The sequence below is a fragment of the Terrapene carolina genome, unplaced genomic scaffold, assembly GCF_002925995.2.
Source record: "Terrapene carolina triunguis isolate 2854851 unplaced genomic scaffold, T_m_triunguis-2.0 Scaffold139, whole genome shotgun sequence".
NCBI lineage: Eukaryota > Metazoa > Chordata > Testudines > Emydidae > Terrapene > Terrapene triunguis.
This window is the reverse complement of record NW_020664490.1, coordinates 14,723,056-14,747,668: the sequence shown is the minus strand read 5'-3', so window position 1 is coordinate 14,747,668 and position 24,613 is coordinate 14,723,056. Positions and strand designations below refer to the sequence as shown.

The following is a 24,613-nucleotide window of genomic DNA, read 5'->3' as shown; positions in this document are numbered from 1 at the left end:
ATCCCAGAAGATCGAATGCTTACCGCCGGACCCGGAGGTAAGTATAGACCTACCCTAACTGTCTACACTATAACCAGGACAACTTCCCCATACCTTTTCACACCTCATCTAGAGGCTTACTGGCTTCCAGAGGCACATTTTTCTTACTGCAGTCCTTTCCTGTCTACCCATTACTTCAACTCTCCTCATTAAGGGGCTCTTCTCATTGTGAGTCAGCCAACACTTCTTTGTGCCTATAAACTAGATACATTAGAGCCATTGTAATAAATTTTATTCACATTGCTCTGAAGCCCTGAATGAATACCAGGGATGACTATTATGACACATTTTATTATGAAAGTTGGATATGAGGCAGCTCTATCTACACCTTTAACTACATTTCAGGAGTTACCCAGGAGCAAGGTGGAACAAAAGGTTTAATTTCTCAGATATATACAATTTTGATAGAAAAAGATGCTGATAAGAAAACAACCCAGATGAAAAGAGGGAGAGGGATTTGGACAAAGAAATTGAGAAAGGGGATATACATCTTCAATTTGTATAGCTCAAAGACTTTAAAAAATATATAAATTACTGTATAAATGGCATATGACTCCAGTTTAGATCCATCATATTTTTGCTAATAGGGAGGCGTCAGGGAAAGGGAAACATATTTGCACTTGTAGTGCTTTTGTCCAGGAATTAGACAGTTTTGGGAAAAAATTATTAAAAAAGATTAATCTCATGACAAAACGTCAGCTTCCTAGAGATCCCTTGACAGGCTTACTTAATGCTCTGGTAAAGGAGCTTCATTGTAAACAATGAATTTTTTTATTATTATTATTAGCAGTTAGACTTTGTATTGAACTTTATTGGAAAAATGTGACACACATCCCCTTCTTCTATGGAATTGTGGAATGGTAAAATATGGATTGTCCTTGTAGCGGAAAAACACAAGTACGTACACAAGAGAAGTGCCAGAAAGAGGATAGGTACTGTACTTAGAAATTGGTCACTTTTTCTAGCGTACTCAGAAGAGGAGGGCTCCTCAACTGGCAAGCCAGACTATTTAGCCAGGTTGTTTGAGTGTTACTAATTCAGGATCAGGTTAATAATGTATTATATAGTTACATAATATGTTAACATTATATTTAGGGCCCTACCAATTTCACAGTCATAGGATTTTAAAAATCGTAAGTTTCATGATTTCAGCTATTTAAATCTGAAAATTCACGGTGTTGTAATTGTAGGGGTCCTGACCCAAAAAGGAGTTGTGGGGGGATCGCAAAGGTTATTGGGGGGGGGGCCTGCGGTAATGCTACCCTTACTTCTGCACTGCTGCTGGCGGCGGCACTGCCTTCAGAGCTGGGCAGTTGGAGAGCGGCAGCTGCTGGCTGGAAGCCCAGCTCTGAAGGCAGAGCTGCCACCAACAGCAGTGCAGAAGTAAGGATGGCATGGTATGCTATTGCCACCCTTACTTCTGTGCTGTCGCCTGTAGAGCTGGTCCCTCAGTCAGCAGCCACCACTCTCCAGCCACCCAGCTCTGAAGGCAGTGCAGAAGTAAGGGTGGCCATACTGCATCCCCCCCTAAATAACATTGCAACCCCCCTGCAACTCCCTTTTGGTTCAGAACCTCCAATTTGATAAACACTGATCTCCCTATTAAGTCTGTATCGTATAGGGTAAAAGCACACAGAAGACCAGATTTCACAGTGGGAGACCAGATTTCAGGGTCCGTGACGCATTTTTCATTACCATGAATTTGGTAGGTAATCTTATTGTATTATAACTTTATATATTGTATTATATTGTAACTTTGCCTAAATAAGAAAAACACTGTGCTCCAAATTCTGCTCTCAGTTATGTCAGTGCAAACCTGGAGCAACTTCACTATGTCCATTGAATTCTGGATTTACACCAGTATAACTGAGAGCAGAATTAAGCTTTATATCCTTCAAATGGGAACAGACTCAGTTTGATTGCCTCCATTGCCAAATACTTTGAAATGCACTCCTGCCAATAATCCAAAATAGTCTTTAAAAAGGAGATTTCTTCCATCTCAACCTGACTACATTTCAGAAAGAAGTAAAGCTCTGTAAGTCTTGTAGGACCAGTACCTGGACAATAGGCTGCTGGACTCTTGAAGGAGGTTTCCATTCATTACTATGTAATAATTCCTGTTTCTTGACAGGTGCCACCATCCTGGATCTTGGAGGACGATGGTCCTGGACTCTCACTTTTTGAAGTTTAGGAACTTATTTAACAATAAAAAATATAATTGTAATGGTAATTATTCCTATTGTTCTTATTACATAATAATTATAAACTGTAATAAAGTGCATATGTTTAATACACACTGAACAGTCTAATAAATATCCCTTTGGCCTTGTCTACACTACAAAGTTTTGTCGACAAAACAGTGAATGTGTACATTGCGATGCAACTTTTGGCAGCAAAAATGCCCTGTTTTGGCGACAAAATAAAACCACCCCAACAAGAGACATTAGGCTCAAAATGTTTGTCAACAAAGTGCCAGTGTAGACACCACACTTGATTTTATCGCTTTATTTGGCCTCCAGGAGATGTCCCACAATGCAGTTTGAACTCCATTGCCCTGTAGCCAGGTAAACAACCATCCACCCCTCCCCCTTAGAAGCCCCGGGAATTTTTGAAATTCCATTTCCTGTTTGCTCAGCATGGAGCGGTGTTATCACATCTTCTCAGGTGACCATGGCAGGTTATCGCAACAAACGCTCTCCTGCTTGGACCACTGCGGAGCTGCTGGATCTTATACTTAGTCCTGCCATGAGTGCAGGAGACTAGACTAGATGACCTCTCAAAGTCCCTTCCAGTCCTATGATTCTATGATCTTCTCAGTATATGGGGAGAGGAGGCAGTGCAGTCCCAGCTGTGCTTGAGCCATAGGAATTTGGATACCTACGGGCAGATTGCTCGAGGCTTGAGCGAAAAGGGCTATGATTGGGACACGCTGCAGTGCAGAGTGAAGATAAAGGAGCTGGGGCAGGCATACCATAAGGCAAGGGAGGCAAACTGTCGCTCCGGTGCTGTACCTAAGACCTGCTGGTTCTATTAAGGAGCTGGATGCTATCCTCAGTGGCGACCCCACCTACGCCACCAAGAGCCCCTGGGACACAATGGTGGGCCTGGAGGCAGTGGAAAGAGGACCTAACCCGGAGGATGAAGTCATTGATAAAGAGGTGGAGTTAGATGACGATGTGCAGCTCCCGGCAGGGTCGCCTGGTGGGGGCAGGCAGCCAGGAACTGTTCACCACTCTAGAGGTGTCCAGCCATTCTCAGCAGTTGCTGTCCAGTGAGCAAGAAGCAGGAGAGGAGACGGTTGGTAAGTGGCTGTGGTTTGTGTAGTGTGGAGGTGGGTTCAGGATATAGAAATGTGGGAGGCTGGCTGTGTTTCTGTGTGCTGGACATTTCCCTGTGTAGCTAATCAGTACGGTGGAACAAGGTGTTGATCCATGCTGAGATCTCACAGGAATCCTTCAGAGAGATCTCCAGGAAAGTTTGTTTCCTGGAGGTACTTGGTAATCCTCTGCCTAAGGTTCCTTGGCAGAGCTGCTTTGTTCCTTCCCCCATTGTAGGAAACTTTCCAGCGCCACTTGGCAATCACTTGTGCAAGGACCAACGCAGCACACAGGCGAGTAGCATAGGGACCAGGGCAGAAGCCACAAGCATGGAGTAGATGTACCCTCATTTCCCTGCTTACCCTTAGCAGTGAGATGTCTGCTACAATGACCCCCACCTGTGGAAAAGTGTGGGAGAATTTTAGAATTTTTTCCTAGTCGGCTGCACCATAACCCTTGCAGAGTGAGTGCTCTTTTCCCCACGTAGAGCACCACCCCCCAGCCAACACTCACAGTGCTCTGGGTGTTCACAGAGATGTGTGCTTGCCAAGAGTCAGTGAGAAAGTGATTGTTATGTTACAAAAGGTGTATTTAACTGAAATATTTCAATGTTGTGCGTGAATTTAACAATCATGCTTCTGTGCATTGTTCCTTCTGCTTTAGCAGATGTGGCCTTCAGGAACACCCCACACACACTGGCTGAGCGCCTCCGCCAGATAAGTGCTCAAGACGGAGCAAACACAGATACTGAAGTCCTTAATAATGCTGCAGATTAAGCAGATCCATGCTCGCCCTCCCCTGCAGCACATTCAGAGCTCTTTCCCATGCCCCCCAACCTCCGCCCGCAGAAGTCCTTTCCGCTTTCCGGGACTTCTCAGTTTCCCTTTCACTCCACCCCCTTGGACAACTTTCATAATTATAGCTGGACCTACACATAGCTCTGAAAGTCTGCCCTTCCCTGGTACCTCCTTTCCCACCAAGCATCTTTGTGTGTGTGTGTGTGTGTGTGTGTGTTGTTTCTTGTGAAATAAAAGAAAAGTTTTTGAATAGTAACTCATCTTTATTTGTTTTCTACAAACTGAGATAGCAGGCACTACCAATACATGCACAGGCAGTTTAATCATTTGCTTACTGGAATGTGAGGCTCCAAATGTCACTATTGCTTCCTAGGAAAATTACGTGTAATGTAACATTGCAGCACCAATCACAGAGATATACATTACTGGTTCTCATTTTCAAAAAGTGTTGCCTCAAAACCTCCCTGATTCGAACTTCCCCCCTCTGGGCTCCTCTGATAGCCCTGGTATCTGGCTGCTCAAAATCAGCAGCCAAGCAGTCTGCCTCAACACTCCACTCCTGAGTAAACCTTTCACCCTTAGCTTCACAAAGATTATGCAATGTACAACACGCGGCTATGACCATGGGAATATTATCCTCATTAAGGTCTAATCTGCCATAAAGGCATTGCCAGCGCATCTTTAATCTGCCAAAGGCACATTCCACGGTCATCCAGCACCTACTCAGCCTGTTGTTGACCCGCTCCTTACTGCTGTCCAGGTTTCCCTTGTATAGTTTCATGAGCTACGGCTGTAAGAGGTATGCCAGGTCTCCCAGGATCACTATGGGCATTTCAACATCCCTCACTGTAATCTTCTGGTCTAGAAAGAAAGTCCCCGCTTGTAGCTTTCTATACAGTCCCATGCTCCTGAAGATTTGCTCATCATGCACCTTCCTGGACCACCCCGCGTTGATGTCAGTGAAACGCCCACGGTGATCCACAAGCGCCTGCAACACCATGGAGAAGTACCCCTTCCTTCTGATGTACTCCATCCAATGTGGTCTGGTGCCATCTATCGCCCCTCCACAGTTAGGGAAACCTATTTCTGCAAAGCCGTCCACTATTTCACGCACATTTCCCAGAATCACGGTCCTTCGTAGCAGGAGGCGATTAATTGCCCTGCACACTTGCATTAACCAACGGTCGACTTCCTGACTCCAAATTGATTTACGACCGACTGATAGCAGTCTGGAGTCACCAGCTTCCACACAGCAATTTCCACACGCTTCTCTACTGATAGGGCAGCTCTTATTCTGGTGTCCTTGCACCGCAGTGCTGGAGCGAGCTCCGCACACAGTTAGGTGGCTTTCCTCATCCGAAAGTTCTGTAGCCACTACTATTTATCCCACACCTGCATGATACAATCCCACCATTCAGTGCTTGTTTCCCTAAGCCAAAAGTGACGGTCCGCCCTCAACAGCTGTTCTGTGAATGCCAAAAGCAATCTAAAATTGCTCCTATCCATATCACACAGCATGTCAGGCAACTGGAAGCCTTCTTCAGTTAGGAACTTTGCGATTAACTGCACTGCCATCCACGATGTCTTAATGATAGTTATCCGAGCATAGGAAAGCAGTGCAGGATCCATCCCTTCTCACAAAAATTCCAAGGTTCACAGCAAAGAAGGGCCATTAAAAAATGACGTGAAATAAAGCCGGAAGCCCATGAATGCTGGGACAAAAAGCAATGTATTACAGGACATTGAGCCCGGTCCCAAGATGCACTGCTATCCACTCCACCTTCCCACAACACCTAGCGACAGAAGGTGTCGAGCTGGACTGTGGGATGCATTGCTCACACTGTCAATGATAGTGCCCCAATTGTGGACTCGCTCTGCCGACAGAGGTAGCGAGTGTGAACATGACTGACCGATTTCTATTATGCTGATTTTTGAGTGTTGACATCACTTTTGTCAACAAAACTTTGTAGTGTGGACAAGGCCTTTATATTCCACCTTAACTAGATTAATAATACTATACACCTCACCTCATGCCTTACATCCAAAGAGTCCAAAGTTTTTTGAAAGCATTAATTAATTAAGATTCAGAACACTTTTGTGAGGTAGGTATCCTTTCACTCATTTTACAGATAAGTAAACTGAAGCACAGAGAGATTTGTTCAAGGTTACACAGAGATTCAGTGCTAGACTCAAGAATAGAACGTAGTAGCTTTGAGGTCCAGGGCCAGATTTCAATGCAGTTAGCCCCCTAACCTGCTTAGGCACTTCTGTAAATCCCACTAGGTGCCTAGCTGCACCGGTAGACCCCCCAAATACCTTTGTAAATCTGGCCCTCAGTCATGTCCTCTAACCATCAGACAATACTTCACCATAGTTCTTCAGAACTGTAAGAAAAAAGAGCTGTAAAATGAGAAATTCAATTTATCCATGCCCCGGGTAAATGAGGAGGGCTGTAAGCCACTCCAATTTGAGTCTCACAGTCAGTGCCATTGCAAAGACCTCAACACTAATGAATAGAGGTGGTGCCCTTGTGAGAAGGAAGTAGACTGTTAGTATAGTCCTAAGTTTCTCCTGAGTACGGACTGTCAACTGCAAAGAGTATCATGACTGGGGGATTTATTGCAGCTAGGACCCAAGCTTATGGATAAAATTTTCAAAAGTGCTTCTGCAACTTAGAAGCCAAGTCCCTTTTTTCAAAAATAACTTAGGCACCAAGGAGCATCAATCTAATTGAAAGTCAGTGATACGTATGCTCCTCAGTGCCTAAGTCCCATTGGAACATGGGGCTTGGCTCCTAAGTCACTCTGGAACATCTGAAAATGTTACCCACAATTCCTAGAAGTTAAAAAACAAATGAAAAAGGAACCAACCATATCTATGTCTGCAAATTTGTTTTAACTAACTTCTGTTCTTCTATAAGCAACATTGTGGAGTGTTTGTGATACAGGGGAGTCGCATCTTACACGGGGGTTTGGTTCTGAAGTCAGCACGTAAGGCAAAAATCGCGTACAGTCAAACGCTCATTGAGTGGAATGGCGGGCGGAATCGCCTGCACTACAGGTACAGTATTTAAATTGTTATTTTTCTCTTTTTTTTTTTTTTTTTGCCGAGCACGTATAGTTAAAATCGCGTAAGTTAAATGCGCCTATGATGTGACTCCATTGTATACTGAAGAATACAGAACACAGATCGGGTATGTATACCTGACTTACCAGTGGGTGTCAATTACAAATCCAACATTGTTGTCTTTCACATTTTGATCTAATTTATTATGTTATTTTGCAAAATGCTGTCAGCTGACAAAATAATACAATTACCTGTCATGTTACTATTGAGATGTCTATGACTTTCAGCTCTGATTTAAATTGTATTTGTGCCACAAGTACAAATGAGATTATTATTATTTATTTTTACAGCACATAAACGTGTGCTCAGTGCTTTGCACAATACATAGCAACACAATGACCCAGCCCAGATAAGCTTAAAATCTAATGATAGATGCAATGGATGAGTTGAGGAAGAACAAGGATTACAGCAATAAGTGTTTGTGTTCAGTTAGTTTAGGCACGGGCACTTAATAGTCCAAAGGTATGTTTGGTTTTTTAAATAATTATTATTATTGACTTTTCTTGTGGGTGGTGAGGAAGGAGTGCTCCTTGAAGGGCATTTGTTTGTATGACAAAATCATTGTGTAACGTAAAACAAATAGTGGTCTGTGCCCCAGAAAAGTGCAGCACTGCAATAGCATATGTTTTGCAGGATAGGACTGGGGTACCTTGACAGAGCCAAGCAAAGACACTTGTTCCAACAATGGCCTTGAACTATAGGTAGCTGCAAGTTATAGCAGTCCCTCGGTTTTGTAAATTACATTAAGTTTAACCACAAAAGTTATTTTAAACCATGGGTTCAGCACATCCCCATGGCAGCTTCCACTAGCTGAGCTTTTATGGTGACCTGGATTTCAATGGAAGTTGCCTTTCGCTGGTGGAATACCTGGATAGGGCAGTGATGTAAACAATGCTTGTCCTCCCTCCAGGGTGGAGTGCCTCTGCTGGTGAAGTTCTCCGCCCCTACATTAGCGATGCTAAATCAAACCCTTGATTTGCAAGTCACATTAAAAACTGCTGAAAAAGGTAAGTCCATCCAGTAATTATCACACATCTTCGCTTCTGGATAGTACCAAGATTAGTTTAGAACCAACATTAATTAATAATAACGTATGTATTTTATTATTATTCTGTCATAAAAAAAGACTTACCCTGCACCAACTTGGCTACCGACTGTGCTGCTGGTCTTTTTTTATGTATAACAGTGTGGCTGAATTCTTCCTGCATTACCTATAAGCAAAAAGTATCTGTTACAACTGTCTGTGCTGCATCTTGTTTAATAGATTCATAGATTTCAAGGCCAGAAGGTACTATTTGTGATCATCTAGTCCGATCTTCTGTATAACATAGGCCACAGAACTTCCCCAAAATAACTCCTAGAGCAGTGGTTCTCAAGCAGGGGTCAGGGGCCCCCTGGGGGATTGCAAGCAGGTTTCAGGGGGGCCGCCAAGCAAGGCCAGCATTAAACTCACTGGGGCCCAGGGCAGAAAGCCAAAGTCCCACTGCATGGGGCTGAAGCTCAGGGCCCTGAACCCTGACACCTGGGGTTGAAGCTGAAGCCTGAGCAACTTATCTTCACAGGGGGCTCTTGTGGCATGGGGCCCCAGGCAGTTGCCCTGCTTGCTACCCCCTAATGCTGGTCCTGGCTTTTATATGCAGAAAACCAGTAGTTGTGGCACAGGTGGGCCGTGGAGTTTTTAGAGCATGTTGGGGGGGGGGGGGGGGGGACTCAGCAAGAAAAAGGTTGAGAACTCCTATCCTAGAGCATATCTTTTAGAAAAACAACCAATCAATTTAAAAATGGTCAGTGATGGAGAATCCACCATGACCCTGTATAAGTTGTTCTAATGGTTAATTACTCTGCTGTTAACAAATTTACACCTTATTTCCCATCAGTATTTGTCTCACTTCAACATCCAGCCACTGAATTGTTCTATACCTTTCTCTGCTAGATTGAAGAACCCATTATTAAATATTTGTTTCCCATGACCTTCTCTTTGTTAAGCAAAATAGATAGACTCATGGAGCTATATCACTATCAGGCAGGTTTTCTAGTCCTTTGATCATTCTCATGGCTCTTCTCTGAACCCCCTCCGATTTATCAACATCCTTCTTGAACTGTGGGCACCAGAACTGGACACAGTATTCCATTAGAGGTGCCAAATACAGAGGTAAAATAACCTCTCTACTTCTATTCAAGATTCCTCTGTTTATACATCCAATGATGGCCTTAGACCTTTTGGCCACAGCATCACACTGGGAGCTCAGTATTCAGCTGATTATCCACCACAACCCCCAAATCTTTTTCAAGGTCATTGTTTCCCATGATAGAATTTCCCATGGTGTAAGTACAGGCTATTTCTTTATTCCTAGACGTATACTTTTACATTTAGCGATATTAAAATGCATACTGTGTGTTTGTGTCCCGCTTACCAGCTATCTAGATTGCTCTGCATCAGTGATCTGTCCTCTGCTTTTTTTACCACACACCCCAATTTTTGTGTCATCTGCAAACTTTATCAGTGACGATTTTGTGTTTTCTTCCAAGTCATTAATAAAAATGTTTAACAGGGCCAAGAACCAATCTCTATGGGACTCACCCCACTAGAAACACCGATTTGCTGATGATTCCCCATTTACAATTACATTTTGAAACCTATCAGTTAGCTAGCTTTTAATTCATTTAATGTGTAGTTTTTTAATCAAGATATCATGCGGTACCAGGTCAAATGCCTTGCAGAAGTCTAAGCATATTATGTCAATACTATTACCTTTATCAACCAAACTTGTAGACTAATCAAAAAAAGAATAAGGATGCGTCAAAGTGCAGGCAGCAGCACAAGAAACTCACCTCAGGGGGCAAGTAGTTGGTGATGCGCTTCTCCAAGAAGGACTTCTTTAATATGGAATTGATAGATGGTCGATCTCTTGGAGATATTTTAAACAGCTGGGAAATTAAAATCCTCAGGTCATAGGAATACTTTGGAGACACTGGGATAAAATGTCCTCTGCAGATCTTCAGCACCAGCTGGTGTAAACTGTTGCCTTCAAACTGAACAATAAAACAATAATAATTACTGCCATTTGATATAGGAGGTAATGACTGCACACTGCCATTTAAAATCACTAAGCAAGATCACGGCAGCAAGAAGGGAGGGTACCTGGCACTTTTCTCAGTTCCATTCCCATGCCAGCCTTTCTGCCCCCTCAATCAATACTGCTCTGTGTGACATCTCCATGGTTTTATAGGCAGAGTGGGAGCTTAGCTTCTGCTGCTTCCACAAAGCTGGTCCTCTCCAGTCACTCTGATCAGCCTCTACTCTACTCTCTATTCCACACAAAGCTCAAGAGCGGAGCACCAATCAAAGGAATGCTCCTGGCTGTAATACGTTGTGTCTAGTTTCTTCTTGCATTAAAATGCTTCCATATCAAATCAAAGTTTTTGGAAAATGTTTCCAAGGACTCTACATTAATTTGGATTTCAAAATCTGCAATAAATTAGATCAATATTTTCAAACTTGGGCATCTAAAGTTAGGCACCTAAAGCCATATTTAAGCACCCAAGTTTGAAGTTTGGCTTTAGTTCTTCCTTTAGTATATCTTCATACGTAAATTCCCACTGCAGTTTCATTTGGACAAGATATTCTTCTTCATTTCCTGTCACTTACACAGTGTCGCTGTGCACTGTTAAACAATAGCCATGTTCCATTCCAAAGACAGATGGATTTTAATGGTGGTTGATTCTTATACATAAAAGTTAGTAAAATGCCTTGGGATCCTCTAGGAAATAAAAATAGCAGTGCTATGTGGAAGAATACAGTGTTTGTGTCTGTGTGTACACTTCACTTTGTTTCAATATGTCCAAAACAGACTTCATGTGAGAAATTAAAGTGAAAGAACTGAGGAACTCCATTAAATTGCAAATGTTTCCTTCCAGCAGCTGTCTTTGAAATGCTCTCATTGCAACAATTTTCTGCCCTGTTCAATCTTTTTTTGAAATAATATGATATTAGTCAGATTGTGAATATACTTACCGGGTGCTTTAAAGTGCACAGCTCATAGAGGACACAGCCAAGAGACCAAATATCTCTGTGGATGAAAGCCATTCAAATGTCAGGAGAACGCCTCTAACATTTTCATAAGTATAGTACAATCCGCTCACCTCAGCATTCAAACTACTTGAAGATACTTCACCAAAAGTTAATATTAATGTAATTTGTAGAGAGATTTGTGCCAAATCTAACCTGGAAAAGACAGTTACCTTTTCCGTAACTGGTGTTCTTCGAGATGTGTTGCTCATGTCCATTCCACAATAGGTGTGTGTGCTCGCCACGTGCACCAGTGCCAGAAGTTTTTCCCCTAGCAGTACCCGTAGGGGAGCACCCCTAGCAACGCCTGGAGTGGCGCCTCTATGGCGCGGTATAAGGGGTGCTGCGTGCTCCCCCCACACTCAGTTCCTTCTTGCCAGACAACTCCGACAGAGGGGAAGGAGGGTGGGATGTGGAATGGACATGAGTAACACATCTCGAAGAACACCAGTTACAGGAAAGGAAACTGTCTTTTCTTCGAGTGATTGCTCATGCGCATTCCACGATAGGTGATTCCAAGCTATATCTGTTGGAGGTGGGTAGGAGTTCACAGACTCTCGGGACGGAGTACAGCCCTGCCGAACCCGGCGTCCTCCCTGGTTTGGGAGACGATCACATAATTCGAGATGAACGTGTGAACCGAAGACCATGTGGCAGCTCTACAAATGTCCTGAATGGGAACATGGGCTAAAAAGCCGGCCGGCGAGGCCTGCACCCTAGTCGAGTGTGCCCTCACAATCGGCAGCGGGGGGACTCTTGCCAGGTCGTAACAGGTACGAATACAAGAGGCGATCCAGTTGGAGAGCCGCTGAGTGGAGATCAGCCAACCTCTCATGCATTCGGCCGAGGCGATGAACAGCTGCGAGGATTTTCTGAACGGCTTCGTACGTTCCAGGTAAAAGGCCAAAGCCCATCTCAGATCCAGCAGGTGGAGGCGGCGCTTCTCACTGGACGCATGGGGCTTGGGACAGAGCACTGGCAGGAAGATGTCCTGACCCATGTGGTAGGTGGAGACCACCTTGGGGAGGAACGAAGGATGCGGTCGGAGCTGGACCTTATCCTTGTGGAACACCATGTACGGAGGCTTGGAGGTCAGGGCCCTGAGCTCCGAGACCCGTCGAGCTGACGTGATCGCCACCAGGAAGGCTACCTTCCACGAGAGCTGCGACCAGGAGCATGTAGCTAGCGGCTCAAACGGGGGACCCGTCAACCGGGCCAGCACCAAGTTCAGGTCCCTCTGTGGGACTGAGGGCCTAACATACAGGAAAAGACGATCCAATCCCTTGAGGAATCTGCCAGTCATAGCATGGGAGAATACCGTGTGGCCCTGCACCGGTTGGTGAAAGGCTGATATGGCCGCCAAGTGCACCTTGACAGACGAGGACGCTAGGCCCTGGGCTCTAAGGTGAAGGAGATAGTCTAAAATGAGCTGGATCGGAGCCACCACGGGCGAATCGCCCCAATCTGCTGCCCACTGGGAAAACCGAGACCACTTCGCCAAGTAGGCCTGACATGTGGAGGGCCATCTGCTTTCCTGGAGGATGCGCTGAACCCCTTCCGAGCACGTCTGTTCCTCCCGGCCTAACCACTGAGCAGCCATGCTGTGAGGTGGAGTGCCGCGAGGTTGGGGTGGAGGAGGCGGCCCTAGTCCTGAGAGAGCAGGTCTGGGCGGGATGGTAATGGCCACATCGGGGCGACTGCCAGGCTCGTGAGAGTCCCGTACCAATATTGCCTGGGCCATGCCGGGGCCAGGCAGGAGCACCCGGGCCCTGTCCGTTTTTATCTTCTCCAAGACCTTGCCAATCAGTGGGAATAGGGGGGAAGGCATAGAGAAGCTGGCCCAACCAGGACAGGGGGAAGGCATCAGAGATGGCACTCACGCCCAACCCCTCCCTGGAGCAGAAGCGGAGACACCGGTGGTTCTGCCGTGTCATGAACAGGTCCACCTGGGGAGTGCCCCACTCTTGGAAAATCCTGTGCACCACCTCTGGGTGTAGTGACCACTCGCGCTGAGAGGAGAAGTCTCAACTCAGGCGATCCGCTTGCGATTTCCGGGTGCCTGGTAAGTGGTGGGCTTGTAGGCAAATATCGTGGGCTATACAGAAGTCCCACAGCCTGAGGGCTTCCTGGCAGAGGGCAGAGGAGCGGGCCCCGCCTTGCTTGTTGATATAAAACATCGAGGCCGTGTTGTCCATGAGAACCCTGACCACTCTGCCTTCCAAGTGCGAGCGGAAGGCCACACATGCCAGACGGACCGTCCTGAGCTCCTTGACGTTTATATGCAGGGCAAGGTCCTGCGCGGACCACAGACTTTGGGTCTGAACGTTCCCCATATGGTCTCCCCACCCCAGGTCGTAGACATCGGACACCAGCTCCACTGATGGGGGCCTGCTCCTGAACGGGACCCCATGGAGCATGTTCCCCGGGGAGGACCACCATTATAGGGAGGCAATCACAGGTTCGGGCACAGTGAGGACGTTGTCCATCCTGTCTCTGGACTTGGAGAACACCAAGGCCAACCAGAGCTAGAGGGTCCTCATCCTGAGTCTGGCGTGGCGAACCACATATGTGCACACCGACATGTGACCCAGGAGTTGGAGGCACTCCCTGGCTGTGGTCACGGGAAACCTTGTGACTGTGTTGATGAGCCCTTTAGGGTCTCAAATCTGTCCGGTGGGAGGGAGGCCCTGGCTGATGTCATGTCCAGGACTGCCCCAATAAACTCTATGCACTGCACTGGGACTAACATGGACTTGGTGTCGTTTACCAACAGGACCAGAGCGGTGCACGTGGACAGGAGGAGCGCCACATGATCCCACACCTGCGACCTGGAGCTGCCCTTGACCAGCCAGTCATCGAGATAGGGGAAGATCTGGACCCCACGATGTCTGAGGTAGGCTGCTACCCCAGACATGCACTTTGTGAATACCCTGGGAGCAGTGGACAGGCCAAACGGGAGGACTGTAAATTGGTAGTGCTCCTGCCCAACCATGAAACGGAGGAAATGTCTGTGCCCCTCGAATATATGAATCTGGAAGTACGTGTCCTGCAGATCGAGGGCGGCGTACCAGTCCCTGGGATCCAGGGAGGGGATGATGGAGGCCAGAGAGACCATGCGAAACTTGAGCTTTACCATGTACTGGTTCAGGCCTCGCAGGTCCCTGATGGGCCTGAGCCTCCTTTTGGCCTTCGGGATAAGGAAGTAGCGGAAGTAGAAACCCTTGTGTCTGAACTCCGCTGGCACCACTTCCACCGCTCCTAGGCCAAGGAGCCAAACCCACCTCCTGCTCTAGCAGACCCTCCTGAGAGGGATCCCCCAGGAGGGACGGAGGGTGGTTGGGTGGGGTAGAGGTAAACTGGAGGGTGTAGCCACGGGAGACAGTGTTGAGGACCCATTGGTCCGAGGTCAGCCGCGACCACTCCGGGAGAAAGCACACAATCGGTTGGAGAAGGGTGGATCCCTGGTATGAACTGGTAAGTCACCTCCGGGTGTCCCGTCAAAACTGACGTTTTCCCACCTGTCTGCCCTTGGTTGGGGGGCAGACCGGGACTGCCTCTGCGGGCATTTCTTATAGTCCCTGGACTTTTTATACGGGGGCTCATTTTTAGAGTGGGTGGCCTGTGTGGGAGCGTGCTGCGGCTTAAACTTGGTCTTAAGTGTTGTGCGGGAATCTTTCAGGCCGTGCAATGTCACGTCCGTCTGTTCCGCAAACAGGGCCTTGCCATTGAACGGAAGGTCCTGCAAGGAGTTCTGCGCCTCAATGGACAACCCAGACAGCAAGAGCCACGATGCTCTCCTCATGGACACAGCGGAGGCCATAGACCGTGCAGGCGTATCCGCGGTATCCGACGCTGCCTGAAGGGTCGCCCTGACAGCCGCTGTACCCTCCTCCACCAGAGCCTTGAACTCCTTCTTGTCATGCTCCTGGAGGGAGTCCTCGAATTTGGGCAGAGAGCCCCACAAATTGAACTCATACCTCCCCAGGAGGGCTTGATGGTTTGCCACCCTTAACTGGAAACTTGAGGACGAATAAACCTTTCTCCTGAATAGGTCCAGCCTCCTTGAGTCTATTTGTCTGAGTAGGGGCCAGTTCGCCCTACCTCTCCCTGTGGTTGACCGATTCGACCACCAGGGAATTGGGGGCAGGGTGGGTGTACAGGTATTCATGCCCTTTGGCGGGCACAAAGTAATTCCGTTCTGCCGTCTTAGAGATGGGGGGCAAGGAAGCTGGGGTTTGCCACAAGGCATTTGAAATCTTTGCCACCCCTTCGTGGAGTGGGAGAGCCACCTTGCCCGGTGCCAAGGCCGAGAGGACGTTGAAGAGGGAGTCCAAGGGTTCCTCTACCTCCTCGAATTGAAAATTGAGGCTTGATGCCACCCTTTTCAACAGTTCCTGGTGGGCCTTAGAGTCCTCCTGCGAAACAGGTGGAGGAGGGGCCGTAATCGCCTCATCAGGGGAGGATGAGGATGGGGGTGCGGTACTCTGCGTACCCACCAGTGCCGGAGGTCCCACCACTTGGTCGCCCTCCGGGCGTGGAACCAGAGATGAATGCCCCACCGACTCCTTCCTGGGAGGCTGAGATAGGGAGGCCGATGGTCTCTCCGAGGCCCCAGCCACCGAGCGAGCCACCACCGGGGGCTGTGTCGGGGGACACGGGGCCATTGGTATCATGGTGCTGGCCAAAGAGCCTGGTGCCACTGCACCTGCTGTGGCACCGATGGAGCAGGCTGTTCAGCCTGACTAGCCTGTCCCATCGACTGACGACTACAAAGGGAGGCCGGGCTGGCGTACGACCTGCCACTGTCCCGGGACTGGGAGGAGCGGTGGCATCAGGACCGGTGCCGACCACGAGACCGTGATCCTGGCGTGGAGGAGCGGGAGTACCACCAGTAGCAGCTGCTCTGTGAAGGGCTCCGTGACGGGAAGGTGCCGGCGATCGACACCTGGGACTGTGGGAGCAGTGCTGCGGCGGGGTCCTGGAGCGAGACTAAGAACAGGAACGGCATTGATGCCCATACCACGATGGGCTACGATAGCCTCTCGGAGACGAGGACCTCCAGTGCCGTCTGTCGCGAGGTCTACGGTCCCTCGATGTGGAGCAGTGCCTGGAACCCCTGCCAGTTGGTACCCAGCCAGACAATCTGGTGGGGGTCGATGGGAACTGGCACAGACTGCGCATGGGGTGGTCGCTGAGTGGCGAATGGCATCGGGAACATTCCCTAGACTGCAAACGGTACCGATCAGGCAGCGACTGCGGAGATCCAAGCGGTGGCTTGCCTCTGGACCAGGGAGCCAACAGTGGTGGTGCCCCTGGTACCGGCAGAGACCTAACGTCCCGGGCTGTTTGCAGGGCCTCCGGCGTGGAGGGCACCCGGATGTCCAGGGAGGTCAGCGCAGAGTGAGCCGGGCTGCTCTGCTCAACCTGAGTCAGAGGCCTGGAGGCCAACGGGGATCAAGAACTGCCCAACATGGGTCTAGTCTCTCCCCCGGTCTTGCTCCGGTGTCTCGGTGAAGAAGACCTCTTCTTAGCCTTTTTGGTGTGTCCCGCAGACGGGGAGCGGTGCCAGCTGGTGGAAGGAGTACCGAGTACCACGGTACCGACTCGGAACGGCGCACCGGAGTCGGGGTCAACGCCAACTCCATCAGAATGGCTCGGAGCCGAATGTCCCTCTCCTTCTTGGTCCAAGGCTTGAAGGATCTGCAAATCTTGCAGTGATTGCTGAGCTGGTTTTCCCCTGACAGTGTAAACAGTCCACATGCGGATCACTCACTGGCATCGGCTGCCTGCAAGTGTCGCACGACTTAAAGCCCGGGACCGGGGCATGCCCCGACCCGGGCATACTAAACTAACACTAAACTAAACTACTTTAACTACAGGTACTACTAACTATGAATGAACAAGAGTTCAAGAGGGAAGCTGCAGCCAAGCTAGAGCAGAGCAGTTCCGACTACCTTCACTGGCGGCAAGAAGGAACTGAGGGTGGGGGGAGCGCACAGCACCCCTTATACTGTGCCATGGCGGCGCCACTCCAGGGGTCGCTAGGGGCGCTCCCCTACAGGTACTGCTAGGGGAAAATCTTTCGGCACCAGTGCACATGGCGAGCACGAACACCTATTGTGGAATGCACATGAGCAATCACTCGAAGAAGAATTAACTTTTCTGGTTTCTGAAGTACATAACAGGGTGCCTTTCTTAAAAAAAAATTATTTATACACCATGCACGATGATGGTGCAGTATAAATAATAATTACAATCATACTACTACTTTATTACCTTCAAGTGTCCTGACCAAGAGTAGAACTGATGGGCTAGTGTCAACAGTTTGCACATGTAGTAGTGTAAAATTGTTTTTGAAGAACATTACTTTGGAGATGCAATAAAGATGTTCAGCATTCACTGCTGTCGTTCTTTTTGCCTATCATGTTTGCCTGCCTGACAGTATAAATATAAACAACTGCCTCTTCATTTTCAGTGGTACTTGTAGCTGTAGTACACATCCCTGACAGATCCCTTCACTGGATACAGACTGAGCTGATCAGGTTTAGAATCCATGGAGAGTTAGGTGAATCTGGGAATGGAGATCCACACAGAGGCGGTTGCAGAGCTGATCTGTGACCACACAGCTCTATCCCCAGAGGTACAGCCCTTTACTCTATATATTTCTCTATATCACATCCATCATTGTAATAACTGAATACCTTAGACTTTCCCGTCTTATTGTCATAGATGGCAGCCCTGTCACTGGGGTATGATGCCACAAGCAGGGATGTTCCTGCACAGGGAAGGGGTAGGCTATCTCTGTCTGATTGACAGCCAAGGAGACTGCAAGGGAGATGAGCAGTCTGAGGAGTCCCCTGAGAGCTTTGAAATTGAGGTATCTGTCTGGAATCAAGGCTCTTCTGGTCTGAAGTCAAGCTTCCGACACAGAATAGGGGAACATAGCCCTCCATAACCCATGACTCTTCAACCCTCAGCACCTAATGTTTTGGTGGCTCTCAGCGAGTCTCTACAAGTCTCAGGCGTATCTGCCTCCTCTGCAGACAACTCTATAAGGATTACTGAAAACAGGGGCTTTCACTGTCCAGAACTATCAATCTAGCACTGTTCTTTGAAGAATATTTTTAGCAATCAATACTCAATCTATTAACATTTTGCAAACTCAGAACTAAAAGGAGCCACATCTCTGTCAGCTACTGCACATTAGACACACAGTGGGATAAAATCACAAAGAGGAAACAAAGGAAAGAATTGATTTTCAACCTGACAGTATTACAAATGTAAGTAAGAAGATTAAAATATAAGTAGTTGCAAACATGTTTATGAAAATAAAAATGCAGTTGTAATGTTAAGTCATGAGATTATCAAAGCAAATAACTTCCTGTTTTCAGGCACGCATGTTTCATCATATGGTTGGAGAAAGCATCCAAGCAAACATATATTTAGATACATACGTTTTATTGTTATATGGTCGATTCTCACAGATCTCCGGCGATAGATAGTAGGGTGTCCCTACACAGGTACGAGCGAGCTCCATAGTACTAATGAAAGATAGAAAACAAAAGAAACGTAAGTGATAAACAGTTTATTCTAAAAGTGGGGGGAAAGGGCTTGTATATAACCAGGAAAAGAGAACATAGAGGCTATCATTTCTGCTCAAAAGTATATGAATGCCAGTTTAGTGCATTAATTTAGACACTGCAGGGACAAAATTAAAACACTCTCCAGCTCTCTGTTAAAATGGTTGTGTAATTCTATAGTGGAGAATGCCTGTGTTCCAATATAAAGCTCAAGAATTCTCTCTCGCCTCACCCCATACCAGTGTTGCAATCACCATTCCTGGAGAAATGGTTATCACTAAGGCTAAGATTTTGTCATGGATATTTTTAGTAAAAGTCACGGACAGGTCACGGGCAATAAAGAAAAATTCACAGAAGCCTGTGACCTGTCTCTGACTTTTACTAAAAATATCCATGATAAAATGGGAAGTGTCTGGGCAGCTGCAGGGTGGCTGGGAACTCTGGGGCCCTCACCACCTGTGGGGGCTCAGAGCTCCAGGGTCCCCCTGCCCCACCGTAGGTGTCAGGGAACTGTGGGGTATCCCCTGCCTGTGGTGGCCGGGAGTTGCAGGGTACTCCCACTGCCAAGGCAGCTTGGAGCTTGGGGGCCTGCTGCCTCAGGCGCTGGGCATATCTCACAGCTCCCTGCCACTGTGGGAGGCGGTGGGACCCTGCAGCTCCTAGCTGCCAGGGCTGAAGTCACAGAGGTCTTTGGACGTCACGGATTCTGTGGCTCCCATGACCTCCATGAAAAAAATCGTAGCTTTAGTTATATTTTAAAAGCAGTCAACTGTGCAGCAAGATTTTATGATGCACCAGGTGGTTTTGCAATATATCCATTAAACCACAAAACAATGTTGTCCTAGATGTGAGCATCCCACCCAAACCAGGACTGAAAGGAGGGAGTGCTGTCCTGGGGTTTGCATGTCCTATTTTCTGCTTTGTCACTGACTTGCTGTGTAACCTTGGTCAAATCACCGTACATCTAAATTTTCAAGAGTGGACACTAATTTTGGGGTGCCTTCGTTCTTGGTTGTCAAACTTGAGACATTGACAGCCTCATTTTCAGAAGTGCTGAGCACCCACAACTCCCACTGAAAGTTTAGCACCTAGCCTCTCTGTGGCTCTGATTCCCCATTTGTAAAAAAGATGATGAAAATGCTTCTGAGCATCCAGGAGGTTGTGATGCTTAAGTCATTCATATTTGTATAGTAAACTTGTTTGATGAATGGTGTTACTGAACTAGTAAATATTTTTCTTGTAATTTTTCTATTCCATGAAGACTATTAAAATACTGTAGAAAAAGTCTGTACTGATACAAAGCATGAGGTTCACCTCCCATCTATTTTAGGTATTTATGTGGCTCCCGTTACTGTAGTACAGGGGTGAGCAAATTTTTTGGCCCGAGGGCCACATCTGGGAATAGAAATTGTATGGCAGGCCATGAATGCTCACAAAATTGGGGTTGGGGTGTGGGAGGGGGTGAGGGCTCTGGCTGGGGCCACGGGCTCCAGGGTGGGGCCAGAAATGAGGAGTTCAGGGTGCAGGGGTGGGCTCCAAGCTGGGGCAGGGGAGTGGGGCTGGGACAGAGGGGTTCGGAAGGCGGGAGGGGGATCAGGGCTGGGGCAGGGGTGCAGGAAGGGGGGCAGGCTCCGGCTGCGGACTCTGGGGTGAGGCTGGGGATGAGGGGTTTGGGGTGCAGGAGGGTCCTCCAGGCTGGGATCAAGGGGTTTGGAGGGCGGGAGGGGGATCAGGGCTGGGGCAGGGGCGTGGGGAGAGGCTCATGGGTGCAGGCTCCGGGTGGCGCTTACCTCAAGTGGCTCCCGGAAGCAGCGGTATGTCCCTTCTCCGGCTCCTACGCAGAGGCGCAGCCAGGCGGACGGTAGGATCCTACAGCCAGCCAGCACGCTGCCCCGTCCGCAGGCACTGCCCCTGCAGCTCCCATTGGCTGTGGATCCCGGCCAATGGGAGCTGAGGAGGCGGTGCTTGGGGGGGGCGGGGGCAGCGTGCAGAGTCCCCTAACTGCTCCTACACATAGGAGCCGGAGGGGGGCCATGCCGCTGCTTCTGGGAGCCACATGGAGCGGCCCCCGACCCTGCTCCCTGGCTGGAGCACTGGAGTGGGGCCATGCCGCTGCTTCCAGGAGCTGCCCCCGACCCTGCTCCCCAGCGAGAGCTCGAGGGCCGGATTAAAACAGCTGGCAGGCTGGATCCGGCCCATGGGCTGTAGTTTGCCCACCCCTACTGTAGTATCTCAACACCTCACAATCTTTAATGTAGTTATCCTCACAACAGCTCTGTGAGATAGGGAAGTGCTATTATCCGCATTTTACAGTTGGGGGACTGAGGCACAGAGATGCTAAGCAATTTGCCCACAGTCACAAAGGAAGTCTGCAGTGGAACAGTGACTTGAACCCAGATCTCCTGAGTTGTAAACTAGTGCCTTAGCCACTGGACCATCCTTCCACCATACAGCCCATATGCCCTTTTAGGTTTACCTTCTTATAAACACCTCTTAAAGAAAATAAAATATGTATCATTCTGGATACATTCTGTGCAGTCTTAGGGCCTCTTCCTGCTCCCATTGAAGTCTATGGCAAAAATTCTCATTGATTTCCACAGGGCAGTATCAGACCCTTAGTCCCCTGGACTGCATTAGACACAACACACTTTCAATCTGCACCTGATCTTTAGGAACAGTGACATTTTTCAGGACTGGCTTTAGGTACAGGACACAGATTGTATAAAAAAGATGCTTACTTGTTCAACATTCTTGCTATGCCAAAGTCCCCAAGCTTTGCTACCATTCCATTATTGCTAAGGAAAATGTTCTGCAAATAAAGAAGAAACTGGTATGCGTTGATGAAACATGGAAGAATTTCCTATGTATGCATTTTTGTGACTGGGTAAAATCAAGAACTGTAACTCCCAAGTTTACTACCTGTGCTTTTATGTCTCTGTGTAAAACCTTCCTGTCATGAATATGCTTCAGTCCTAAGGAAATCTGCACAAACCAAGCCAGAATCTATAGTGAAAAACAAAAGGTACAAGACTCTGTAAATCTGCACTGCTGTGATTTCCGATGGAATGTCTTACTGAAAAACATAAAACAAAAACCAAAGAAAAACCTAAAATACACACTGCATATACACAAAAAAGAGGGGAAAATAAACAGAGCTGTTAATATCAACTTGAGTGACTGGACTCATTTAATCAATTTTCCAATTTAAATATTATCAGAAAATAATATGCAGACAAATACATGATCCTACAGTCCTTATTCCAACAAACCTTCCAGTAACTGCAGTGGGAGTTCTGCCTGAGTAAGGAATGTGGAATCGAGCCCAAGGCAGCCTTTTACTTAGGAAGGCGTGAGTTCAAATCTTAGTGCAGATCACATTTGGAAAGAAGTTATACAGTCTCATCCTAATCCTCAGTGTTGGAAACCATTAAACCACCATACAATTTTGATGACATTTATGATCCCTTGTCAAGACAGGCTCAGAAACAGAAAAATACAGATTGTCGGTTAGAAATGTGATTAAATGGCAGAGTTGTATAAGGAAGCTTGCATAGCAACGTCTCACACTATCCCTGTCGTAAGCCACAGCTATTATATCCTTACATTGGTCCTGATCCAGAAAAGCACTTAATTTCATACTTAAATAATGTTTTCACCCCTCAGCCAAAAGGCCAAGAATATTAAACACATGGTTAAGTACTTTCCTGGATCAAGACCTTTGGGAAGCAGTTAGACATATACTTTAGTCTATCCCTATTCAGGAAAGCACTTAAACACATGCTTAACTTTACAACACATCAGGGCCACCCAGAGGGATTCAGGGGGCCTGGAGAAAAGCAATTTCAGGAGCCCCTTCCATAAAAAAAAAGTTGCAATACTATAGAATACTATATTCTCGTGGGGGCCCCTGTGGGGCCCAGGGCCTGGGACAAATTGCCTCACTTGCCCCCCCACCCACTCTGGGCAGCCCTGCAACACATGCATACAGCCCATTGACTTCATAATTTCATTCAGGAAATCAACATTATTCAGGAAGCACTTAAGCACCTGCTTAGCTGTGCTAAGTTGTTATTCCTTGATTTGGAGCCTTTCATGAGCACTAAATTCATACATACACTTGAAAATATATAAGCATATTATGGGGACTAAACATAATTGGGTAGCTTGCTTTGCTTCTTTAGTTTGGAGATTTTTTTGTTTTTGTCTGCCCCGCCCCTTTTTTGTCTGCTCTTCCTTTGTCTGTCTTCTGATGTCACATTTCCTGTTAGTTTGGCTCTGTATTTTGTTATTCTCTCTTGTTGTCAGCATTCTTTTTTATTGTTGGTTCCCTATTTTGTATTTTTCTTATTTGTGATTTTGTCCTCTTATATAAATTTCATTCTCTCTCATGTTCCGTCTGCTTCCAATAACTGAATGAGCCAGACAGTCCTCAATTAACTCCCAAATGATTGCCGCACCATTGACTCCCTCTTTCTCTACCACTTAAATGGAAAAAAGAAAAGTGAAGAGATTTCTTTTTCTATTTAAATGTTAGATTAAGAGTAGACAGAGGGTCACATTTTAAGGCCAACCTTATCTGGGTTTCTTTTTGGGCATGTGCAGTTTTACAACCAGTTATTTTCACTAGCAATTTAGGTCGCTAGGTATCTAAATTCTTGATTGCACCTGCAAAATGGAAATCAATGTCTGAAAAACTAGCCCTGAGTTCTGTACTCTGAAGTGCAATGCATAATAGAAAAGTATGCTTCAGCTTGTTGAAGGGAGGTCAAAAAGTAATATGTATGAGAATGAGAGGAGTAAAGTGAAGGATGGGAAACAGTCGTGATTCCATCCCATCCACTAAATATATATACACATATTTCTGAGCTAATATATACTGGAATAGGTCAGAAGGCTGGTTTAACAATTCTGAATCCTATTACTGAATATCATGGGTGAAATGCTGACCCCACTTCAATCAGTGGGAGTTTTGCCATTGACTTCAATAGGGCCAGTATTTCACCCCATCTAGGTAACATTGTTGTGTCTACAAGACACAGCCTTGATCTACATTACTCCTTACCTTCCATCTCAAATGTCATTTCTAAGGAGAGATCTTTTCTCTAGCTCTTAACTGAAAAATCACTAAATTCTCACAAAAAGCAGAAGGGCTTAGTTACATGTCTCTTGTGACTGTAACGATAAAGACAAGAAACTGCGTCATGTATTGGATAGTCCTAAACGTGCATATTAGGATATAACTCCTTTACTCCAAAAATAAGCCCTTTACCTGGTCCTCATCAAACAGCACTCCATGTTGCATATTGATCCGTCTCATTAGATCACCTCCATCACAATATTCCATCAAAATGTATAGTTTATTCTTTTCTGCAAGAAAAGATAGAGGTTTTTCTACCTACTTCACTGATATTAGTGGATACAGCAATTAATTGTTTTGGTTACAACTGTTGTGTTTGGGTTTTGGGTTTGTTTGTTTTTTTAGCTTTTGATCCTCTATCTCTACTTTTCCCCCCCAAAGATTTCTGGTAAGATGGATGCTTTTGGTGACCAAAAGATGGTGCTTTTAGATTCTTTCAGTTTCTTAGCAGAGCTTCCCCAAGAGGAGGGATGTGTCCTTGAGAAACAAGCTGCTCCGTCTTTGGGCCTAGGTTGCCATAGCCCAAAACATCCTCTTTAGAGGGATTC

General features: G+C 46.9%; 1 protein-coding gene across 1 annotated transcript in view; it reads right to left on the bottom strand.

Moving 5' to 3' along the window:
* LOC112117665 (serine/threonine-protein kinase Nek5) overlaps nucleotides 1-24,613 on the bottom strand; it is a 47,348-nt gene that overhangs the window by 17,226 nt on the left and 5,509 nt on the right. The window contains exons 4-11 of the mRNA XM_024215707.2: nucleotides 24,198-24,295; nucleotides 21,848-21,931; nucleotides 21,667-21,737; nucleotides 18,803-18,889; nucleotides 11,295-11,349; nucleotides 10,112-10,312; nucleotides 8,412-8,490; nucleotides 2,097-2,233 (exon numbers count right to left, since the gene is read on the bottom strand). Of these exons, the coding sequence (XP_024071475.2) occupies nucleotides 2,097-2,233; nucleotides 8,412-8,490; nucleotides 10,112-10,312; nucleotides 11,295-11,349; nucleotides 18,803-18,889; nucleotides 21,667-21,737; nucleotides 21,848-21,931; nucleotides 24,198-24,295 (812 nt within the window). The remainder of the gene's footprint in view (nucleotides 1-2,096; nucleotides 2,234-8,411; nucleotides 8,491-10,111; nucleotides 10,313-11,294; nucleotides 11,350-18,802; nucleotides 18,890-21,666; nucleotides 21,738-21,847; nucleotides 21,932-24,197; nucleotides 24,296-24,613) is intronic.